Source organism: Cuculus canorus, chromosome 2 (genome assembly GCF_017976375.1).
Source record: "Cuculus canorus isolate bCucCan1 chromosome 2, bCucCan1.pri, whole genome shotgun sequence".
NCBI classification, from domain to species: Eukaryota; Metazoa; Chordata; class Aves; order Cuculiformes; family Cuculidae; genus Cuculus; species Cuculus canorus.
The window spans coordinates 105,247,009-105,270,802 of record NC_071402.1 but is presented as its reverse complement, the minus strand read 5'-3'; the positions used below and the strand labels follow the sequence as shown (position 1 = coordinate 105,270,802).

Genomic DNA, 23,794 nt, shown 5'->3' with positions numbered 1-23,794 from the left:
AGATTAATATAAATATTGGCTGGGTTGATAGTTCTGTGTTAATAGAGAAATTAAGAAGTAGATTAATTTCTGGCACAATCCTCTCTCTTCCTGTTTACATCTGTCCCTATTTCTAGCACCAGTTTAATTGAAGGAGCAAGTGTCTCAAGCAATTTGTTAATCTACCAGCTTCGTAAGTGTATAACTATACACTTGGGCAGAAAGCATAAGCGGGTTTAAGAGAACCAGCAGAAACAAAGACATGCATTAATAAACAGCACAACCAAATAATGTTGTCATTCAAGTTATTAGGAAAAGAACACTCGAAAGGAAATATGGTGACAAGTTTTCCATTCTTCCTGCTATATCACGGAAGTAGAATGCTGCGAAGATGGTGCTTTCCCTATAACCCTGAATATTTATGAATTTAAAAGAATGCCAAGTGACCCAATGGTCAAACTCTGAAGTCACCAGGAGTCTTTCCATTGTATCCAAGACGTGAGAGATCAGGCCTAGGCTGAATTGACTGCAGAGGAACTGAAAAGCTTTACATAGATCCATACCTGCACGTGCAGGACATTGTCTGTACTGGAGAATGGTACACTGAACATCGGAAGGAGTGTCTGCACTGTATGACTTTGGATTTTTGATGCTGCTTTAAAATCTCTTGTTACTGGACTAGCCGTTGTCAACTAGAAACTCGTGGACCTTTAAAAACTCTGAGCTAAAAGATTATGATTTCTTTTGGTAAAATACAAATATGGTTTTAATGTTCAGGATTTCTATACTGGGCATTTACATTGATTGCGTAGTATTTTGCAGCATTGCCATGCAGAAGTACTTTGGTTTTGACATGCACAAATATTTTGGTTTTACAGTGAAATTTAAGTCTGTTCTCAGAATATAGGTGCATCTCTTTAAAGCCAATAGAGAAACTGGCTGAAAAAAATCCATTATTTTGTATAATTTTTTATGATAAGGCTAATTAAAATCAATGAATGTTTAATTTTATTCATATTAAACCATTTGCAGACCTAGCTGCATAATGAAAATAAGTACTCTGTAATAAACTGGGAAAGCTCTGTCAAATATGTTATCTCTGACTCTTATGTGAATATATACTTGAATAGCACTGGAAATTTAAAAATTAAAAATAAATGACGGGGGGGGGTTGTACTTTACAATTTAAATGAGTCCATTCTTCTTCACACTAGGTTTTCACCTCTAAGAATTTCTTTGCTTCTTGAAGAAAAATTATACACTTGATACATCCTTTAACATAGAAGAAAAAACTCACACTAATTTACTAGTAAACTGGAAATCTGTCTCAAAACCTATACAGAAATATAAATGTATTTTATTTCATTTGTAACTAAAATTTTCCACTAGGATGGGAGCACACAGGACTCTGTATGACAAAATACTAAATGGGAAGAATGGAACTGGAAAGAGAATAATGTTGTGTTATATATTAGATAATGTCCTGTTCCCACCGAAGTTGATTTGAGTAGACTTCTGTTACATTTTTGTCATAGCTTTCGATATACTGTAGCACATATTTCTGCAGACTTGTACATATAAGAAAATTGTCTCATGTGAGTAAACAATTAAATCGGTGAGGCTGTGTATAATGTTATTATAGCCTAACTTCCTGCGCTGATTGGACTTCTCTGACTGCACTTTCTGTCTATCTGTCATTCCCTTACTGAATTACTTTTGAAGCCGTTGGCTAATTCCAAGTGAACCAGAGAGGAGTAGTTGTCTTTGAGATAATTAAGTTACTACAGGTCTCAGGGCTTGGGAAGAAGGAGACTCAAGTTGGGGCTGGGGAAAAGGCAGACAGAGCATGTTTGTCACCCACTCCAGCAGCCAGGACAGTTGCTAGGATTGCCCGTACCTTTGTTTTGTGTGTGTTTTTGCAGAGGAATGGACAGGAACAAGCTGGGACTTTACTAGGTGTTTGGCGGTGATGAAGGATCAAGCTCTGCAGGAAACCAGCTTCATTAATTCCACTGCTAACAGGGCTGTTTGTTTTTGTTTCCAGAAATGCTGTCTCAATCAGACCTGAGTGTCTTTAATACAAACAATCGGCTTCTGGTTAAAGGTTAGGTAAATACAGCAATCAAGTTAATTTATCACTAATATTGAGAGGAAAAAGTACCAGAAACATTAGCATGTGACCATTAAGCTAATATGTTACAAGTGATAAATTGGTCAAATTAGTGCCTCTTCTGTTTGCAGGTCTTAAACACAAATGAATTCTTGTGGTGCCTGAGAACTCCTAATGGAAATACCTGTTCAAAAGTCAAGTTTTAACCTCGTTGATATTCCAGTTTTACTGCGTAAGGTTAAGATAAATAGCGTCTGATCCAGCAAGTAATAACATCAATTTAAAAGTAGCAACCGTGAGCGAAAGCATGCTTCATTGATTTCTGCACAGAATTTGAGAACAAGTAGTTCCTGTTGTTTTTAGGAGAAGAGAACTGAGTCCTCTGCCAAGCAGGGTATGGCTGCTCACGAGGCCACAGCCTTGCTGTATGTCAGTGCATGTGTCATGGTCTTTCTTCCAGAACTCAGATTTAACGCCTGCAGAACCAAATAGTCTTCCCGCTTGCTTACTTGTGCACGCTTCTATAAATAATAGCTAATTAAAATGTAGAGTTTCATTGCAATGCCCTAGAACCTAATCCTTGATGGATTTAGGCCACTTCCTTGACAGAGGCGTTGTTACCAGAAAAATAGGTTAAAAATTTTCTCCTTTGGGCCTTACTTTAAGTGCAGTGTTTAAAAACTGTAATTACTTCTCTTCTGTGAGGATTCAATGGCAGGAGAAAAGCCTTGGGTCAAATATAACTAAGGGTCCTCATTAAGATTAAATTAAACTATGGCATGAACCTTCATACGGAGGCTTTCTTTGTGCTTTTGTCTGTGGGTGAGTGAAATAGAACTTTTACAGTCACCTTTGCAGATGTTCTTGCTCTTTGAAAACTCTCACGAACAGAGGAAAACTCTTGAAGACAGCACCACAAACCATTTTAAACTGGAGTGAAAGAGAAAGTAAATTAGAACCTCATGCAGTAAAGGGAATAAAGTGCCTGTGCCTATGATTGTGTGATACAACATGGGAATATCTAGTTGCTGTATTAGAGGTGTACTAGCAGCAAAGTAAGTATTGGTGAAGTTCAGAAATCATACTGTCACAACGGGACCTGCCCATCTCTTAGTGCAGGTCCAGTTTCTCTTGGTGATGGTGGTCAGTAGGGCTTCTATAGTTTTACATTTCTGTGGTTTTCCATAGTTTTATGCATGGTTGGAGGAGCCTGCACGAGTTTTCTGCTCTTCCATCTACTTGATTTAGTTCTCCTGCAGTTGTTCTGGGCTGTTTCTGCTTTGAAAATATGCTTAATGCCCATGCTTGTTTTCCAGGGAGGAACTACCAGGCTACCTTTCATCTAATCTTGTCTAGCAGTTCCCAAGAAAACCTTTGATGTGTAGCTAAGGATTTTCTTATGTGGGATTATTCTTGTGCCCTAGATAAAGCCACCACATGTTCTCTTTGTAAAATCTGAATCTTGTTCCTGAATCAGAGACCGTAATACCAGATTTACTCACTTCCTCTTGAGATGGTTTGCCCAGTTTCTCTGCTCTCTAATGAATACAATTATAGTAGCAATTTGTTATGATTTATACAGTCATAACATAAACAACTTCTAATACAGATCAAAGAGCAAGTAGCAATCTGGCTTGGAGATACGTATCTGAGGCTAGTTTTACCTACCCAGGACCAGAGAAATCTCACCATTTAACTATACTTTGTGGGTTCTCTCAGTAGTATTAATTTTTTAGCAACATCAGGATTATTTTCAAGAATAAAATACTGGATCTGAGGCATTTTCCGTTTTCTAAATCTGTTTTCCTTCACTGCTTTTCGGTGCAGAATAAGAAATCTTGATCCTCAAAACCTGTGTTATAATGGATTTTTCATTAAAAAACCCAACACATACTGAACTTTAGATATTTATATTTTAAAAAATATAATATAATCTCCTGAAGAGTATACAGACATAAGAATTCAATCTGTTGAGAGCAAGCATGCTTAAATGTCGCAGTCAAACTCTTAATACTTGCAGTCAGTTTTTGTTCTGCCCTCCGGTGACATAAAAAAAATACAACCCATGCAGTAATGATGAATATGCTTCATTGTCTGATGTTCTTGTTTAAATCCATGAGCAGTTTCTTTTCTTTTAAAAAGTTGAATATGTGTGGTATTCTATTATTATAATTGCGTAGAAAAAACTTTCAGAGATCATGGTCTAAAAATACAATTATATTTAAAATTAATCCTAACCCATCAAATGACAGACTCGTTTCTAGGTTCTGAGATCTCATTCTAAGAGTAGTTGCTGTGAATTGTGTCCTGAAATGCAACTTGCTGGTCTACATGTTTGTCTGATGTGTTTTCCAATGGAATAGGTGGTAGCATGGATGATGGCATTTGAAATGTTTTAGTTAAAATAGAAACTCCTCATTTTCCACGTCTGGATTAGCCCTTGTTTACTGTAGCTGTTGACATCTATACAGGCTTTCCTTTGCTTTACAAGTCACTTTGTTCCCCATTGAAGTCAGGGGGAGTTTTGCCTTTACTTCCATCGGAAGCAGGATCAAGCGCACTCAACTGGGTGGCATTTCTGTATTTGTCTGGAGGTAATATGATACTAACAGGAGCTCTGTAGCCAATTAATTTTAAAATGCTGTGGAATACTCTAGGACTCTTTGAAAGATAGAAGATGAGTCGAGGGCATGCTCTGAAGCTGGTGTCTGGTTGAGAGACTGGTTTACTACGGTTGTTGTTGTTTGTAGATCAAAGCAGTAGCTGATGTAGGCATTAATACTCGACAGCCCGCTATAATAATACCTACCTGCCTCACTGCCTGAGGAGGTTAAGATACTGATGTTTCAGATCACTTTCCTCTTAAAGAAATACAGATGGGGGTAGGAAGCATGACAGAGTGTAGGGGTGCAATTAACGATATAGGAGATTTAAGCTGTTGTCTTTGTTCAGAGTTGGGGTCAGCCACATGGGCAACTGGAAGGAACCATGAGTGAAAAGGGCCTTCTTCCATCCCTCCTGGTTTTTTTTTGTTTATTGTCCCATATGTTAATCCAGTGCTTGTCCCGTGTCTTGTGCCCTATCCCTTCCTATGAGTGAGGGAAGGGTGGTAATATTAACAAGTAAGGAAGAGGAGATACGCTCTGAGAATAGAAGGGGATGGGAAGGAGAGGAAGATGAATGTTCACCTGGGAATATGGCACATTCTGTGATGTGAGGTACGTGGCACAGAGGAACAGGGACCTTGTTGACAGCCTGGAGTAGCAGGAGGCAGGAGGGGAATGGTACACAGCTCCTGCAGGAAATGGTGCTCATGGTGCTGACAGAAATTTTACAGGTCGTAGGAACAATGCACATCTTGTGGTGTGTGTATGTGGACCTGTTTGTGCTGCACTCCGGGGTGTACAGGGAGAGAGGTAGGTGTAGGTTGTGTGAATACTACATAGGTAGTTCTGAGCTCTGCAGGATGAATCCTTTAATACGTAGACACATGAACCTTTCATTTGCAAAGATTCTTACTTATGTCTGAAGGGAGGTTAATATTGAAAACTTCACTTTTGATGTCTGTGCTTGGTTGCTTTCTTTGCTTTTAGGGGGGCGGGCATACATAATAACCTATGCCTGATACCTATGCAATACATTAGACAACTCTTCTTTCTGGTAACAATATACACTACAGAGGTCACACAAACTGTTTTACCAAAACAGTTGCCATGGTGGAAGGTACAATATATTCCTAATGGTAGAGAATGGTGGACTTTTATAACTCTCACATATCATGAGAAATTAAGAGGTTTTTTTCTGCAATAACTTCTCAGAGGAGTCTTTGGAGTCTAGGGAAGAGAAGTGGGAAATGTGGGACTGCTTCTGAGAAGTGAAATGACTGTACCTGACAGTTCTGGGAAATGTTGTACATGACTGGATATCTTTCTGCCACTCATATTTACTCTATGTCATTTTGTTAGTAGTCTCTTAAATTTTGCAAGATGTCTTCACAGCTTTTCCTGTAAACCTCTGCTACACTTACTGGTATTACACTTTTGAAATTATCTGTACATAAAGTGTATACAGTAAACTGAATATTTAATTTTCTCTCTTTGACTTCTCTGGATGTACGATCTAGTTTGCAATTTTTTAGTTGCCTAGAAAATTAAACTATTCTTAAATAATCAGATAGTAGTTTAGTATGTTTTTTTTTCAATATGCCTTATGTTTCTATTTCCTATATCTAAATGTACTTAAAATAGACATTTTCTGTCACCCTTGGGAGTACTTTGCCCACTTATCTTATATAACAGAAAATCTTATATATATATATATATATATATATATAGAGAGAGAGAGAGAGAGAGAGAGGTTCATACACAGGTCTGACCCCTTCCTGCCTAAACTAACATGCCTAACCTAGGATCCCAACAGTCATTTACTCCTTGAAAAGGTGATAAAGAGAAGTGGAGCTGAATCCCCCCTGGGAAAGACTTACTTGGGTTTCAGTCTTTTTTAGAAGGAACCTGTCTCTTTCTTTTGAGTACATAGGGAGCCCTGGGAACCTTCATTCCTAAATTAGGTAACTCAAATACTCAAAGCTTGAGTTGGATTAATCTAGGCCCCTGTTAGTACTATTAAAGACATTGATCTTTTGCATGGACAAAGTAGTTGAAGAATGGAAGCCACTCGTTATAAAAATCTGTCAGGTAAGAGATGTCTGTTATTATGTGCCGTGAAGGACCTGAAAGAGGGCATCTGACACGGTGAAGCCTTCTCAGTAGGATCACTTCACAGAAGAGTAGCACTTCTTTTAGCCTGTAGAGGAGAACAGCACCCCTATTCTTAACTCCTCCCTCCTAAAACCCCTTCAGAGTAAGCAGTGTTCCTGGGACACCAGCAGAGTCCAGCTATGAAGTGGATCTGATGAATGCAATAATGCTTCTTAAACAGACCGGTGTGGAACAACACGGGCTTTTTGGGCCAACTGTCTGCAGAGGGTGATGTTCTACTTTAAATTAAACCAGCACCAGTGCCTGGTACAGAATCATTGTTTATCTTCTTGCAGTGATTATTATTCGTAACTATTGTCCTTGGGTTTGAAAAGATGAAGAGTGGAGATTTTTTAGTGTTTGGTACCACAGTCACTAAGAGCATGTCTCTGTGAAGCAAGTGTGGTCCACACTGGCCTTTATGGACATGAGGATGCTTCTTAAGAGAGAGTTAACTGTCCTACCAACGAATGTTTCATCTTGTACCTGTTGAGAAGTGGTCACTGTCCTGCCGCTATCTGGTACTGCAGCAGCACTTCTTTGCCTGCTTCTGATGTTTGTAACCAAGTCAAAAGGATAAATTTTCTGTCATGTGCATCGTAAAACACGGGCAAAGGCAGGCACTGGGGACTTCGGAGTGCTTTATAGTAGTGTATAAGCAGATGGTAAGATTATTTCTTTAATCCTGTAGTGTGGAAAGAACAGAGTGAAGTTGTGCAGGGTTATCTTGCTTTAAGATGTCACCATGTTGAGGCTTTTATTATTTCCTTACAGTTATCTTTTTGAGATTCTGTGTTCAGGCCATATTGCATGTTTACCTGTTCTTGTGTACCTAAATATATCCTTTAAAAGTATTGGCAATGTTTTCAGAACTTTTCTTTTTGTAATGGGTAAATCTGATGGCTGTTTCTCGTCCCTTGTTGTGTCAAACTGCTGAGACAAGATTGTTTTTGTGCTACTGATTTAAGAGAAATTACAACATTAATTTTTTTCTTAGCTGCATTCTGTTGCAGAAGCTTCCCAGTGCTTTACGTAGTGAACTGTGAGCGGATTATCACTGTGCCAATACAAATGTGTTGAATGTAAGATAGCTAATTGCTTTTAGATGTAAGTAGTGTAGAGTGTGGAAGCTTGGAATGATCTAATCAAAACCTGTTAAAGTGTCATTTTTTTTTCAGAAACTTGTTTGGTTCACATACTTACAGGAATACAAATCTTAACTCTTGGAATCATTAAATTGGAAATGTGATGTGTGTATCTTCCAGTGTGCTCTTTGGGGGTCATTAGACAACGCTGTTTTTTTACTTCTTCCAAAAAAAGAAGAAAAGCATTGTTAATTTTTTTCTGTTCTTTTTCTGAGCTCCAAGAATTTCCTTCCAGTCATTTCCCCATATTCCAATTTCTATCTGTTTGCGCCTAGATTGTTTAAGTGTTCTCAGAAAATGTGGGCTGCTCTTAATCTTACATTTACTTTGTAGATGCCGAGAATACCCCCAATTACTGCACTGCTGGCTTTTGCTGCCTTATGACTAATAGGCCTGTACCAGGAATCAATCCCGTCCTCCAGCACCAAAGCTTGCCAGGTCGACCTTGAGGCCAACTCTTGCATTTTGATTCTAATTTGTGCAATGATTTGCATATCACTGAAGCAAAGTTAAATGTAAGAGGGTACATTAACATAGCAGTATAGCTACACTGGAAAGACACAAAGGTCAGGAAATGGAAAAGTGGACTACCAAATAACATCTATTTGCCTCGTTGCTGCTGTATAATGGCTTTGATTTCTGATTAGTGTTTATTATAGGCATATATATATATGTATTCTGCCATAGATGAGAAATGTTGAGGCAAATGCACCTAAATTTCTTCACTGTTACTATGTCATGCATCCCTCTGAAATGTTTGCAGCCTTCATTTCAGTCTTCCCAAAAGCAGTGCTCTGTAATACCTTGCAGGGAAAAGGGTGTTGGTAAACCATGGAAGCCTGAGACTCCCTTGTGCTATTAAGTGATTCCTTTAAGCTTCTGAGAAACCATTCCCATGCTTCTCAAATAAATGGCTCAATCCTACAAAATTCTTTGTACTCCCCAAATCCTTTGGCTTCATAGCGTTTTCTAGTCCCAAGCCTGATGATTTTCGTGTTGGGTTTTATATTTTCAGCAAGTCAAATGCTGAACCATTGGGAGCACTGGATTTGGCTGTACTATAACCTATGCATTAAAAATCCTTTCAATGCTAAGAGTTATACTAACAATTCCTCCAAAATTGAAATGTCCAAAGGGATTTTTCTCACATGATGATAAACAAATAGTTGTTACAGGTGGGAGTAGGTTGAAGGGGGGCACTTTTGATAGCTGAAGCAATAACCTTGATTACAGCTTACTTTTAAACTGTATTTCTTCTTATCTCTGCGTTGCTTTGCATTTTGTATAGTCAAATGCGCTGCACCCACAGAGGTGGGAAATGCAAATATTCTCTTGTTTGACAATTTGCTGCACAGGTACCATGTGATGTGTTACGAGGACTGTCACTAGACAAAAAGGAGGGAATCGGTGTGCTTTATTTACATTTTCCTGCCTCAAATTTTGAAGAAAGAGTGTACCTTTTCATTCAGGAGAGTGTACCTTCCCTGGAAGCTGCTAAGTGGTGACAGCTAAGGAGCCCTCTGGGCTCTAGGTGGAAGGAGCAGATGAGGAAAAGATCAAGTGCATCAGGCTTGCGGTGGGAGGGGAGATGAGAAGGTTGCTGGGAAGAAGGGAGCAGATCCTTAAACAAGTCTTTCGGGCTATAAAAAGCCAGAAAGTTTGCTCCAAGGAAAGACTTCACGTGGCTAGATTAAGAGCAAAGCTGGAGGGGAAAGTCCTGTTCTGTAAGGAGCATCAACGAGATTTGTTTTCACATCTTTTTGCTTTCAACCAGCTTTTTTACTCTTCCATCCAGCAGAGCTGAGCTTTCTGTCTTTCAGAATTTATCTGGTTCCAATTTATGCTGTAATATAAACAATTTTACATACTGAAAACCTTCTGGTAGGCTCATCTTCAAGTTAAAGGCTTGCCTGTAGGCAGTGTTCCTTTCCTGTTCTTTCTGGCCCAGCCTCAGGGTTTTCACTCTTGGGCTGTGACTAAATTTTTTAAAACTGATTTTGTCTGTCATCAAGCCAATTACCCCTTTCACACAGGCCTTTACTACTTTATATTTCTGTTAGTACAATATCCTTGTTGATACACATCGTCTTACCTTCCTGAAAGCTGCCAGGAAACTTTTGCTGTCATAACTTACCAATTTCATAAGACTAGCCTAATTTTTTTTTTCCTGTCTTGGCTCCTTCTGTCTTTTACAGAACACATAAGCCTTGCAAATGAAGGCTAAAAGCTTATCAGGAGAACCTTGATCTCTGGTGGAGCAACCAAGAGACTGACTCCACATCTGATTTGCCTATGATATCAGGCTTGACTACTGGCTTATTAAATTTTCAGATGGATAAATGTACTGTGTCTCAAGCTTCTTGTCATACAAAGCTATCTCACTGTCTCTCTTAGCACATGCCCTTGAAACTCTGTCTGTGATGATGCTTGCAGACATGTAAATGACTACATGTCTTACTTTGAGCCCACTGTCATGCTGTCTAATATTGTCACCTTGCTCCCGTTACATTCTTCATCTGCCAATGCTCCAATGATGGGCTGTATTTCAATCATATATTATCTTTGGTGTGGACAGTAAAAGTCCATCATAGCACCATCCTGACCCACAGAAATACACGTTGTTTGACAAAGCAGCAATAGGAGGTAACCGGTGTCAGTCCAAGTACCTAAAAGACAGTTCCTCATAGTCTGAACAGCAAATTGAGCTGGATCCTTACTGATGCTTAGCTGAGATCTATCTCTGTATTGCTAAAGCATCATGTACCTTTCTGACATGATTTAAAATCCCAAATAAAAATAAATATCCCTAACATTAAGCCCTACAGCTTTCCAGGGGGAGCTGCTGCATGGCAGCTCTGAGTCCTTTGGTGGAATTCATCTAGCACTAGTGGTGTGAAGCCATCCAGCCAGTGGATTCTTCTTGTCTTTGAAAAGGGAGGTGGTATGTTTTTTCTGAGTGGTGAAGGAAAAGGTAGTGGTGTCAGCTCCCTGCTGTCCCAGTGCCAAACATCCATGAGGCAAGGAGAGAGGTGTGAGAGCAAAAGGGAGAGAACATGGGAAGAAAATGTGTGAAATACTTTTTCTTGGTATTTATTGATGACAGGTTTTCTATGTGTACATTTTTGAGATCTATTTTCTTTACAATCATATCTTGTCTGTCATTTCCTTTTGGCTACTCCTTCCTACTTTCCCTAACACTTTCCCTTGTTAGGGAATACAGTTGCATTTATATGGGGGGGAAATACCAAAATTTATTTTTATGTTTGTTTTCATTAGATGGACTCAGTGATGTAAATAAGGGGCACGTTCTGCCCACAGATAATCATCTAAAAATCTCATATGGAGTAGGAAGATCTGTAGCGGCAAAGCTTTCCAGGACATTGAGAAAATCAGAGACAGTGCCAGTGAGAGGGGGAAAATATCCCTTTAGCTAGTTTTGTTCAGCACACAAATATTTTATAGCTAAATACTTGTTGCTGTAGCTGTCGGCACATAAAAGGGCTGTTTCTGGTATTAAAAAAGTTGATTACTGAATTTATTGGAGTAAATGCTCATTTACGTTAGAATAGCTGATAGCTATAGAAAACCTATGTGTTTTCTGGCAGGAGTGATATTTGCATTTCTTGACAAGAGGTTAATTTAAAAGTTCTTTATTATACAGCAGGCTGAAAATTACTTCTGTGCTGTATTATAAATTATGTATGTCCAAATGAGGAATGTGACAGGGGAGACCTTTATATCTGCTGCTTCGGGTGCTGAAAACTGAAGTAACTGGACATTGCTGATTATAACTGAAATATTGTACATCCCTGTCACATCATATCCTAGAGAAGTTCAGACATAGAAATCAGCCAGGCAGTGCCTCAGTCACCAAGGTAGTATTGGCACATGTGACTTCAGTACAAACTTCAGCTCAACCATTGGGCACAACATGTGCATGATAAACCCAAGAGTGGCAAGTGTCCCTTTTAGGACAAAATCCGATAATCTACAGAAAAAGGTTGAATGGTGTGAGGATAAAACCAGCTTTCTTCTTACATGCAACGATGCCCTGATAGGCAAAGGCTGTCCTCGCTGCTAGCCATCATACAAGTGGTGATGGGGGCAGTTAGGAAGTGAAGCCTGGGAGACTCCAAGGGTGGGAACACCCCTGGAAAGAGTGACTGTAGAAGCAGCTATGGAGTGACTGTTTTGAGCCAGGAATGAAGAGGAATTTGTTTCTGTTGACAGTCGAGCTTTATCTGTTGTGCTGTTGGGTGACTGTTTGGCCGTTCATTGTACTTGCTTTATAATTTATACCCTATATTACAAATGAGAATATAGCTTGGTCTGTATAGTGTACAAACCTCTGCAAAGGGGTAGAGAGAATAACTGTGGATCTCAAGCCCTTACAGAAAGACTCTTCTTTTTTTTTTTTTTTTTTTAATAATGTACTAAATATCTATGATGTATCAGATTGCTTCCACAAGACATAGAGGCAATTTGGCAGTTTTTTTTAACGTGTCTCACTATGGCCAGGACTCTTTAACCAGGGCTTGGGAGCTGCATGCATGCTTTAGGCGGCTGCATGGAAAGCGTGCAGAGCTGGTAGTAAAATGTGGAGTAACTATTTTTCCTAACCTCTTTTCTACTTATTTGTACAGCCATGCTTGCATTTTGATGCCATTATTAAATCCGCATAATTATGTGTGTCTATTGTCCCATCTGTTGGGGATTTTTTTGGTTTGGGGATTTTCTTTTTTTCAGATTAATGTATCTGTGTTGAATCAATGCTGGAAATCCAGGAGACTCAGATTTCTGGAAAACATGTCCTTCTGGGTTGTTTTCAGATTATGCTACTTGTTCCACTGAGATCAGCGTACAGGAAAATGGGAACTTACAGAATTTGAACATAGTGATGAATTTACCATTTTCATTAAAACTACTTAAAAAGTCACTCTGAAACTGAAAAAAATAAATGTTTAAGTCTAATTTAATTTGAAAGTATGCAGTTAATTAATACCCTACATCCATTAACACTCAAAAATGAAAGTATGTGCAGAACTACTACTCCCTGGAGTAATTTGTCACCAGCAATAAAATGTCTGCCTTTGAACTGAAGTAGCTTTTGGCTACGAGTGGAGGAAATCATATTAATGATACAGGCTAGTCCAGAAGAGTGGGCTTGGAGTTCTTCGTGTTACTATCTCACCATTATAAAACCAATAGTAGTCGTCTCTGGTATTGTTGTGACAGCAGATGCCTTCTTCGCCAAGTGACAGAAAGTCCCATCGATTTTGAATTACTGTCTAGAGCATGGCAGTTGTGCATGCCCACAAGTGCTTCCTGGCTCAGAAAATGTTCACAGCATGCAAGCCCTTGTGTTTTGATTAAAAAAGATGCATTTTCTGTTTACAGGGAATACCAGTCTTTATACTATGAAGTAAACTCTCCTTTCAAAGTGTGAAAAGATCTGTTAGAAAAGAAGCAGCAAAGGCGTGACTGGATGCATAGCAAATGCAATGCTATGTGCTTTATTCCTTCCACCTTCTGTTCCTGTTTCTCTAGTGTAGCCTTCTTTTCTAGCTTTTTTCTAGGGTAGCATTATTTGCTTCAATCTTTCCAACGCTTACTATGAGGTGTGGCATTCCTGCTGGAGCTTTTTTTCCTATAAACCGTGTTTAAATGCAGTAAGTGAGAATTTGGGTCATTGGAGTGTAAGCGTTATAGGGCAGTGTCTGCAAAGTGACAGCATATTCTAGAGGTGCAAATGTGCCAGCTGAAATGTTTGTTCCCAGTACAGGTTTTGTGCAACAAAATCTCAAGGCACAATAATAGGTCACTTAATTATTCCACCAAAACTGGTGTTAATAACCAAAATATTTTATTTTTTCCAGACTTATTGTCCTTCTGTGCTAGAATAGCCTTAACAAAGCCAGAGTTAAATAACTGCTTAGCTGGACAGAAGGAGCTGTGATTTTTCTTCTGCTTAATTTGTTTGAGTTCAAAAGGATGATTTGACTTCTGATCATGTGAAAAGCATTTCATAGCATACTTGGAAAGCTGTCTGATTTAGTATCTAACGGACTTGACAGCATGGTTGGCAACAGACGGATAATGAAAGGCTAATGAATAATGAACAGCCAAGTGATTGAAATAGCAGACCTGCAGGGAGAGAAGGAGGAAAACTGGGAAGGAAAATGGAAAAAACAAACAGCGCAGAAGTAAGGAATAACCACTATTTTGATCAGTATCAGGACATGTCTTCACATCAAAATTAACTCTAGTCATAACTTAAGCATTCTCCATCTGCCAGCTCACAGGAGCTCCTAACTTATGCACCGTGACACGTTTCATACAACTTGCTCAGCTTGCTTTGAGGAAGGAGGGTAGGCTGGAATTTAAATATCTTTTCCACTGCTAAAACGTTGAGTACTCTACAGTAGCTTCTTTGACTTCCATTAATTGTCCAGTGCATTCCCAAATTCTTGCCAGAGCGTGCATGCATAGTATCTCACAGTCTACTGCAAAAAAAGACCCCAGAGCATTGGAAGTTATCGGGGTACTGAGAGAAGCTGCCACACTTCACTTCAGTGAAAACATCTCTGTTTTGGTATCAGAGATAATTCTGTTTTCATGGTGCTCACTCTTCAGATCTCCAGCGGGGAGGAAGAGCTCTTACTCATTGCTCACCATTCTCTCTAGATGGGATGACTGAATTGAGAAAGATTCCTCTGCAAATGTAACACGAATTACTGGGGAGAAGGCTTAACTCCGGGTGTCAAAAGTGGGAAGACTATCTCCTGATCTTAAAAGAGAATGGCTCTCTAGCAGTGTGACAGTCACGATGTTTGTATCTGGATGCATGCATTAAGGTGGAGGAAGCCAGCTACTAATAATTTGCTCACACACTGCCGGTTATGGCTGAGCTTGATGGTGCAAGGCTTGTTTTCATGATAAGAATTGCAGAGTAGGAGCTGAGTTAGCGCTGTTTCCTACTACATCTTTTCACATCCTTCTTTTACAGTGCCAAATGGAAAAAGTTCTGCTACTTTCTTATTCTGATGTACTACTTTTCCTGAGCTTTGATATCACCGAAAAACGAATAATACTGTAAATACTATCCTTTATTTTTTTCTTCACAGAATCTGTACCAAAACAGGTTCCTGGGCCTGGCAGCCATGGCGTCTCCATCTAGGAACTCACAAAATCGGCGCCGGTGCAAAGAGCCTCTGAGATACAGCTATAACCCTGACCAGTTCCATAACATGGACATCAGGAACAATTCCCATGAGACGGTCACCATTCCTAGGTCTACCAGTGACACGGACCTTGTCACTTCAGACAGCCGGTCTACCCTGATGGTCAGCAGCTCCTACTACTCCATCGGGCATTCACAGGACCTAGTGATATACTGGGATATAAAGGAGGAAGTGGATGCAGGGGACTGGATTGGCATGTATCTCATAGGTAAGTTCCCTTTGCCCTTTGGGTTCCTTGCTGCTATTTTTACTCGTAAGCACTAGGGTATTATGGGATAAAGGTAATAACAAGGTGATACAGCTCCATGGAGTGCAGTCTTTAAGTGGGTTTATATAGTACAAGTTTTTTCCTGCTTCTGAATTGCTGGTTGCAGTCCTAGCCCTCACCTTTTCTTCAACAGAGGTATGAGAAGGCTTTCTGTTGACAGCTTCTTGACGTTTCAAGATATTTTCATTTTAAAGCCATTTTGATTTTGGGAAAATACCTCCTGTATAAAGACAGCATAATATTTTCAGGGTTTCCACTTACGAGTCCTTGAGTAATCTGTGACAGATGAGAGGTTTACAAGTCAAGATGTGAATCATTTCAAAACTGTGAAACAGAATGCCTTTTTCTCTATAGCCAAAGGATATTTTGATATGAACAATAATTACAGACTGAGGCAGTCTGGAGTTGTCCCAGAAAGTTGGTGGTTTTTTTTTCTTGTGTGTGTGCATGTATTGGAAGCTGTACTCAGCCACATATATTAGCATATTTTTGACATCTTCGTTTAGTAAATCCAGCCCCACAGAAGAGTAAAAAGAAATGGGTTTCAATCAACTTTTACCTGATTGTTTCACTTCAGTATAAAATTAGTATTTTTTTAATTTGGCTTAATTCCCACATAAATAGTCCTGCTGCTTAGACTGAAGTCTGTGTTAACTCTTTGCCCCCTGGTAAGATTTGAACAGTTTCAAGCACATTTACTCTATGGAGGAATCTCATAGATCTTCTCTCAAAAATGTGATGTTGTTAAGTATTTTATGAAAACCTGTGATTTGGTGAAGTAGAGAGGCTCAAATTGGTGCCCTCACAAAGGGAAACATTGCTAAATTGCTGCCCTGGATAAGTATGCCTAGCACAAGCAGATATTTTAGTTCCAATAGCACTATTTCATCTTGTCCAGAGAGCAAACCAAAACCAGGTAAAGCATATGATGTTGTGAGTGGGGCTTTTGAAGCAATCACAGGGACGTCATAGACAGCTATGGTGTTACTGAAGTGCTTTAGTGGATAAACAGAAGGTTTGGTGTCATGTGCTGAGGATGTTAGTAACGCAGACGTTGGATACATAAGGGATATGAGAAGATACTGGATGGGAGGTCTGATCACGCAGAGGAACACCAGTGGCAAAGTGTTAGGAATTGGAAAATGAGTTCAGGTTATTGAAGAGACTGGGAGAAGGGGAACACGAGGGTGGCTATTTAGGACATGGAGGGAAAGGAGTGGAGAAAGCCAAGCTGTAGTACTTTTTCCTGTGAGTAACCTCATAAAATACCCTGCTTTGAAAATAAAAGTAGGCTTCTGAAATTAAAAATCATTTTGGAAAAAAAACAGACTGGATTTAAAACAGGTGCTCTGAAAGCAGTCTGGTTTGTTGGCCTTAACTGAATGACTTGCATTTACAGTTAAGCTTGCAGTTAAGCATTTTGCTGGAACAGATGAGAAGACACAGAAGCCCCCAGTATGAGGCAGGAAGAAATACTCTAAGCCTATTCTGCAGTAGTGCAGGCAATGCACGAAGGAGTGTATATACTGCTTCAGTAAAAAGAAGCAAAGCATACCTTATGGTGGACTGGATTCAGCAGAAAGTGCATAAAGCTGTTTCACATTGAATGAACTTGTTCAGACAGATTACATAGCTTAGATGTTTTATCAAGGCTGTGGAGACACATCCTAAATTTTTTTTTATAGGTAACCTCTATACATAGATGTTTAACTGGGCAAAAGAAAAATCCACCCTGCTACTCCTACTCAATCTACCGTATTAAACAGGATGCTGCTCCAGACACCCCAGTAAATTAGAAGTGCAAATTGTGAAGTGGATCCTTGCCCCTGCTGGCTGAACGCCTGATGTTAATGGAAATAGTCAATGGCTTGTTCCAAGGAATGGTGCTGCCAAATGAAAAACGAATAGTGTGTCCAGCCCTCAAGAAACCAACAGTTGACCTTTGGTGTCTTTGAAGGTGTTTTATCTCCAGCCTCTCAGATTCCCAGTCTCAATAACTGAAGGAATGGCATGCAGCAGCACATCTCATTCCTTTTTTTGCCCCCTCCCTCTCCTCTTCCCCTCCTAAAACCTAATGTAAAGTGAGATCAGTGGCTTGGTTCCCTTAAAGAAAGAACCTTAGAGACTGTGGAGACCACTTGGATTTTTGTGTGTGTTTGACATGGAAAACAATTGGTGTCTAGGAGGGTGACTGGCACTATGGCTACATCTACATCAACATAATAGGGGGAACCAGTAGGAATGGGTCTGTAGAAACAAACAGCTGATGAATGCATATTGGGGTCTTGGCGCTATAGCAGTCTCAGACTGGCAGACTGAATGCCCTTCAGTTGCTGTAGAGCATCTTTAAGTTTAGCTTCACCAGAACAGAATCAAGTTCATGTGCCTAAAAATCACCACAGAGTGGTGATAAAGTGGGGACAGTTGGAAGGGTCATTCTGAGGCACACTGCTCACCTGGAATAAAACGTTGATACATCCTGTAGCCAATGTTTGTAACTAATCAACGGGGACAGGAGATCCAGACTTCCTAATGGCTTAGATTTGGGTGTACATTTGCACAGATTTTCCAAGCCTGCATTCCTGTTCGGAGAGGAAATGTTCCTGGCCTTGTGGGTATGACCTTCACAATGTAAACTGATATATGACTATGTTTTGAATTAGCAGCCAGACTGGAAAAAGAGAAACAGAAAAAACTATGAGCTTTTCTCAGTCTGCTCAGTAAGGGATTAGTGTTGAAACCTATTATTACCAATTGCATGGCAACACTATTAACTATTGTGTTGCTGCTGGTTACTTTTGTGTTTGTCTCAAAGCCAGATAGCTCTGTCCTTTTTGTGATTGAGTTGATGAAATTTGAGCTGATTGGTTTGATTGTGGCAATACTTTAATGTTTTGGTGAGCCATGAGGACAATGGGAAATTAATTGTCCTTGGGGTATCAGGCAATGTGTTGTGGACTTTCTGTAAAACTCTGTGTAGAAGCATTAGAGTTATTTGTTATTTGACTTGTAGGAGCTGCTGGGCATCCCAGGAAGGCACTACAGAAAAGCAGAACAGAAGTCACTTATAGAATCATAGAATCATTAAGGTTGGAAAATACCTCCAAAATCATCCAGTCCAATCGTCAGTCCAACAGCACCATGCCTACTAAACCATGTCCCGAAGTGCCATGTCTACACATTTTTTGAATACTTACAGGGATGGTGCCTCCACCACTTCCCGTGGCAGCCTGTTCCAGCGCTTCACTAATCTTTCAGTAAAGAAATTTTTCCTAATATCCAATCTAAACCTCCCTTTTCACAACTTCCTCTCATCCCATCACTTACTTGAGAGAAGAGACAAAACCCCACCTCACTGCAACCTCCTTTCACGAAGTTGCAGAGCGATAAGGTCTCCCCTCAGCCTTCTTGTCTCCAGACTAAGCAACCTCAGTTCCCTCAGCCACTCCTCATAAGACTTGTGCTCCAGACCCATCACCAGCTTCATTGCCCTTCCCTGGATGCACTCCAGTAACTCAATATCTTTCTTGTACTGAGGGGCCCAAAATGGAGCCTTACCAATGCTGAGCACGGGGGGATTATCCCTTCCCTAGTCCTGCTTTCCACACTGTTTTGGGTACAAGCCAGGATGCCGTTGGCCTTCCTGGCTTCCTGGGCACACTGCTGGCTCATATTCACCTTAGAGGACTTCAGTCATTGCCACGGTAGTCATCCAGGAAGTACCTCCAAATAATTTATATAAATGTTGGGTTTGAAAGGTGTAAAATTTAGACTGCTCACAACCACTGCCATCACTAAGATTTTGATGATACCCAGTAAACCGCGGGCTTCATAATAGACATGTTCCAAGTCTGGGGAAATACAGACATTATAAAGGGTTTTCAAACGAAAAAGAGCAAAAATTGTGTAGATTATATGTTTTAATACTATAGGGCATTTGAGGATGCTCTTCAAAGGTTAAATTAGCCCGAAAGAAAAGTTAAAGGGAATCCTCCAGATAGGGGAATTCTTGCTGCTTGCTCCTTGTGCAAAAGCCGTAGCTCCTTTTATCAAAAGGTGTCTGTTTTTCTCCTCTTCGGTCCATGTGCACATTCATAAGCATGGCCATATTGTCGTTGCATGTAAAAGCTGGAATTAGAATTGGTTATTACAGTTAACTTTTTTTTTTTTCTCATGGTCTCAGGAAAGGGACTAGGCAGATCTCTTGTAAACCAGTGTTAAAAAATTGTGGTTGTGTGTCTCAAGGCAAAAAATAGTATTTGGTCTATTTGCCCTGGAGCTGCATGAAAACATCCATATACACATCAAAATCATATGATGAGGTGTAGAATAAACTCCTTAGATGAAGGAAGAATAGCAAATGACTCTTAAAGTATAGATGTTATTACTTCAGTGCATTTTAGGATAAGCCATGGTAAGATAACAAAAAATATAGCAATTGGAGGAAGAAGGCTTTGTGGGTGTTAAAGATATATTGTGCCTTCAGGAGTCAGAATTACATTTCATTCCTGCTAAGCTGGAACTGTAGAGGTCTTCTAACTTCCCCTCATATATACTATCTATCAGCCCTGAGCTACGCAAAGGAAGGTCTAAATCCTGTAACAACTCACCTGAGATGTGCCTTTGCTTTCCCTCAAGAGAACTATAGTATTATGAATGTCAGCAGTCTTTCAGAAACATATCCACAATAAAAAACACACACACAAAAGGAGTTCTCCAAGAAATTTAAGCATAGCGCAGCTTTATTGCTGCTTAAAAATCTGTGGAATTTGAGTGTATGTGTAAAGAAAATGCATATATGAGCAGGGTGGGGGGCACACACATACGGCAATGAAACCGAAGCAAAATTATGAATAATGAACATAGCATATTTGTGTATTTTATTTAGTGGCTACTCTGAGGTAGATGGAATATTTGCTGTTACTTATCTCAAAGTTTTCCCTTTCTCTGTTATCTCTTTTACTATTACTATTTGCTACAGTATGAAGCCTCTTAGATAAATTAATGTGGACTGCTGGGAGTGCTGGCAGCTGCCTGTAGATAAGGAGCTATCGTATAATTACTGCAGTAGCATTTTAGCTGCTACTAGATTTCACTTCTGTCATCATCTCCATATCTGATGTACAGTAGCTAATGAGAAATGTTTAAACCAGGCTTTGAAAGAATCATTTGCTCCATTGTCTGTGCACACTGATGGTGGAAATTTCTCAGGGCCAACATTATGCTCTTCTTACTCATTTGTTATAGGCTTTTTTTCTTTTGGCATTTCCTTATAGGAAAACAAAACATTATTCAAGGTTATTTATGAAAACTTTCTTCATACACAAATCTCGTATGGTCCAATTTCCTGCCCATATTTGGCTTTTGACAGAGTAGTTCTTCTCAAATTTATATAAGTAGGAAAGTTTTGACCTGATTAGTGACTGAAGTTTAGCTTCAAAACATCATGTTTTTCTCCTCTGTTTCAGCCCTTGATGTTATTTCTCTCTCAAAAAGGCAATTCATCATAATCTGACAAATCTGATTTTAAAGCTATTGGTTAATAGACATTCAAACATTTTTCAGGTTGATTTTAGGCTCAGAGGGCCTTGTGTTCTATTGCCCACTGAGGGAAGTGGAGAGATCGACACTTTTCCTGCCATTAGACCTGGATCACAACTTGTTTGTACAGCTATTTTACCAAATATCCACTGCATACCTGCAGAAAATGTTGCACGTTGCCAGCAGAGATGGAAAAAATGTTAGAAATGGTAATGTGCATATGAGGCTAGGAGTTGTGTCTCCATTACAGCTCTAATCCCTGGTTCAGGCTCTCTGCCTGTGTTTGGGTGGTTGCTCCACCTCTCTGCTTCAGATAAAGCCATCAGTAAAACAAAACTCTTCACCATGTCCCTGCTTGTTGGTGTTTGGATTTGTTGTGTCCTGGGATTACCCATCTTCCCAGTCCATTTATGGCCTTTGGAAGAGAACCGCACCCTGGTCTTAAGGCTTCTCCTCAGTAGGTTATCTTCTAGTTAGGTCTCTCAACAGGCTGGGGACAGCGGCCGTGGCTGGCAGCGATCACCTAAGCAAATTATGTTTTCTTTGACATCTGCAATTCTGCTGTTTCCATAAAACACCAACAGAGTTGCCCGGTGGCCAGACAGCTTTCACTAAGCACAGCACTATCTATTTCAGGAACAAGGGGAGCAAACGTGTCATAAAACAATAGAGAGCCTGCAGAAATGCTGAGTGACGGAGGGAGTATCAGGTGTCATAGGCTTTGGCAGATATATTAGCATAACAATATCAGTTCTTTTTTCCAACCTAGCTTGCCTTCAGCTGGCTGCTCTTGGGATCCAGTGAGAGTCACTTCTGTTTATCAGACATCCTAGTTCTGCATCTGGTGGACTACTTCAGCCAGACGAAACTAGGATATGCCATTTCCAGACCACCATGTGTGACACAGTTAGCTTTTACCTGCTTCACCCCTTTACAAGTTGATACAGTCAACACTTTAATGCAAGGGTTTCTGAATATTCCCAGTGTGTATGGACATCCTCTCTTACAGTGTTTCCAAGGTTCACCTCTGTCATTTGTATAGTGGTAATGTCAGCAGGAATGCACAAAAAGCTTATTCACTGTTAGTGCTGTGGTGGTGTGCTTTATGGTCTTCTAGGGAAGTCACGGTAAAGAAGCCTGGAGGTTACCCATTCTTTTCCTTAAGTACCATTAATACATGGTAGAGGTATTTACTGTGTGCCAAAAGATTCCCATTTTCCTTTACTATTTCTCCATAAAATAACAGCTATGGTATTATGAACCTCCTTCTGGGTGAAAGTGTGGAAACGAGTTTTCCACTTCCAACTGTCATCCTGAATATCAAGGAGAGGGAAATAATCCAGACAGCAAGTACAGCAGCCTCATGCCTTCCCAGTGATTTCCAGCATCCTTATGCCCGTCGATGAAACTGCTTCTGTGCTGTGTGAGAAGGGTCTGTATCACTTACAGCCCAAAATGATAATGAAGCCAGTAATCATAACCTGCTAAAGCATTTCTGAAGAAATCAGTCCAGTAGGGGATACTGGTGCACCAAGACCCATGTTTTGACCTCAGTCCTGCAAAAGAAGCATAATCCATGCAGCATATTCAGAACGCTGACTGGGTAGAACCAACCATAGCATAAACAGTGGACATCACAAACATAAAAATATTGGCAGGATAAGGCTTAAAGCAGAAAGATTTGTTCTGTAGAGGTTGTCAAGCTAGCTGTGTAGATTTTGAAGGTTCAGCATATGTTTTTATTCTCTTGGATTTCTAAACCAAACTAAATCATTCTCACTGCTTAGTGTTTATAACGCTTAAACACACTGTTCATAATATTTGAATATTCCCATGCTGCCCCTCACAACTACTATAATGATTGTATATGCATTTGTAATAGCTTGTGTAATCTTTTTCTCATTCATTGATCTCTGCAGCCCTGAAGACATTTTTCCTTCACTGAAGGTCTTCCACATTGTAATAAACATAAAGTTGGATACCATTTTTCAGATAAAATCACTCCAGATTCTCAAGAGATTCTTTGCACTGTGGTGCTTCAGTGCACACATCTGACTTGTTTGGGGGCTTTTTGCTGATGTATCTGATCACAAACTTCCATCTAATTTGCTCTGTGCTGTTAGGTCTTTCAACATTGCTCTAAGCCCATTTTTCAAATAGTGCAAATTATTTCCCCCCTATTATTTAATGAACATTGTTAACCTGGACAAGTGTCATCCTTGTTCACATTTCAAATCTTCCTATGTCTCTTTATATCATGTCTTTTTACCGCCTTGGGCCTGCAGCATCTTTTATTTTAGTATCTTCTAGCAAATTTCATGGATGCACTGCGTTCTCCTGATCCTCATTTTCCAAACTGCACTGTAATCAATGGGGAAATTTCCACTGTCTGTGAGAACTTTGGAACTTTTACTATATTAAAAATGAACAAACTGAAACTCTCATGTTGTACCTCACCACATGTTGTATATCTTCAGTTTTTCGGTATGCACTGAGGCCGTCGTGGTCATCTTTGTTTGAATTCCTCCCTCTCATCTTCATTTCTGCATGCAAGCTGGATGTCATTAATTGCAGAGAAGTTTGTGCAATGCATAGCTGTTGCTCTACTAAAACCCAGATGTGGTCCATCTGCTGTAGTGGTGATAATAAATTCCAGAATCATAGAACAGTTTGAGTTGCAAGGGACTTTAAAGGTCACCCTGCTCCAACCCCCCTTCTCTGGGCAGGGACACTTTCCGCTAGATCTAGTTACT

The 23,794-nt window shown here is 39.8% G+C and overlaps 1 protein-coding gene across 1 annotated transcript in view; it reads left to right on the top strand.

The window, feature by feature from the left end:
• The window catches only part of HECW1 (HECT, C2 and WW domain containing E3 ubiquitin protein ligase 1), a 261,686-nt gene that overhangs the window by 68,715 nt on the left and 169,177 nt on the right, over positions 1-23,794 (top strand). The window contains 1 exon segment of the mRNA XM_054057319.1: positions 15,116-15,440. Within this exon segment, the coding sequence (XP_053913294.1) occupies positions 15,116-15,440 (325 nt within the window).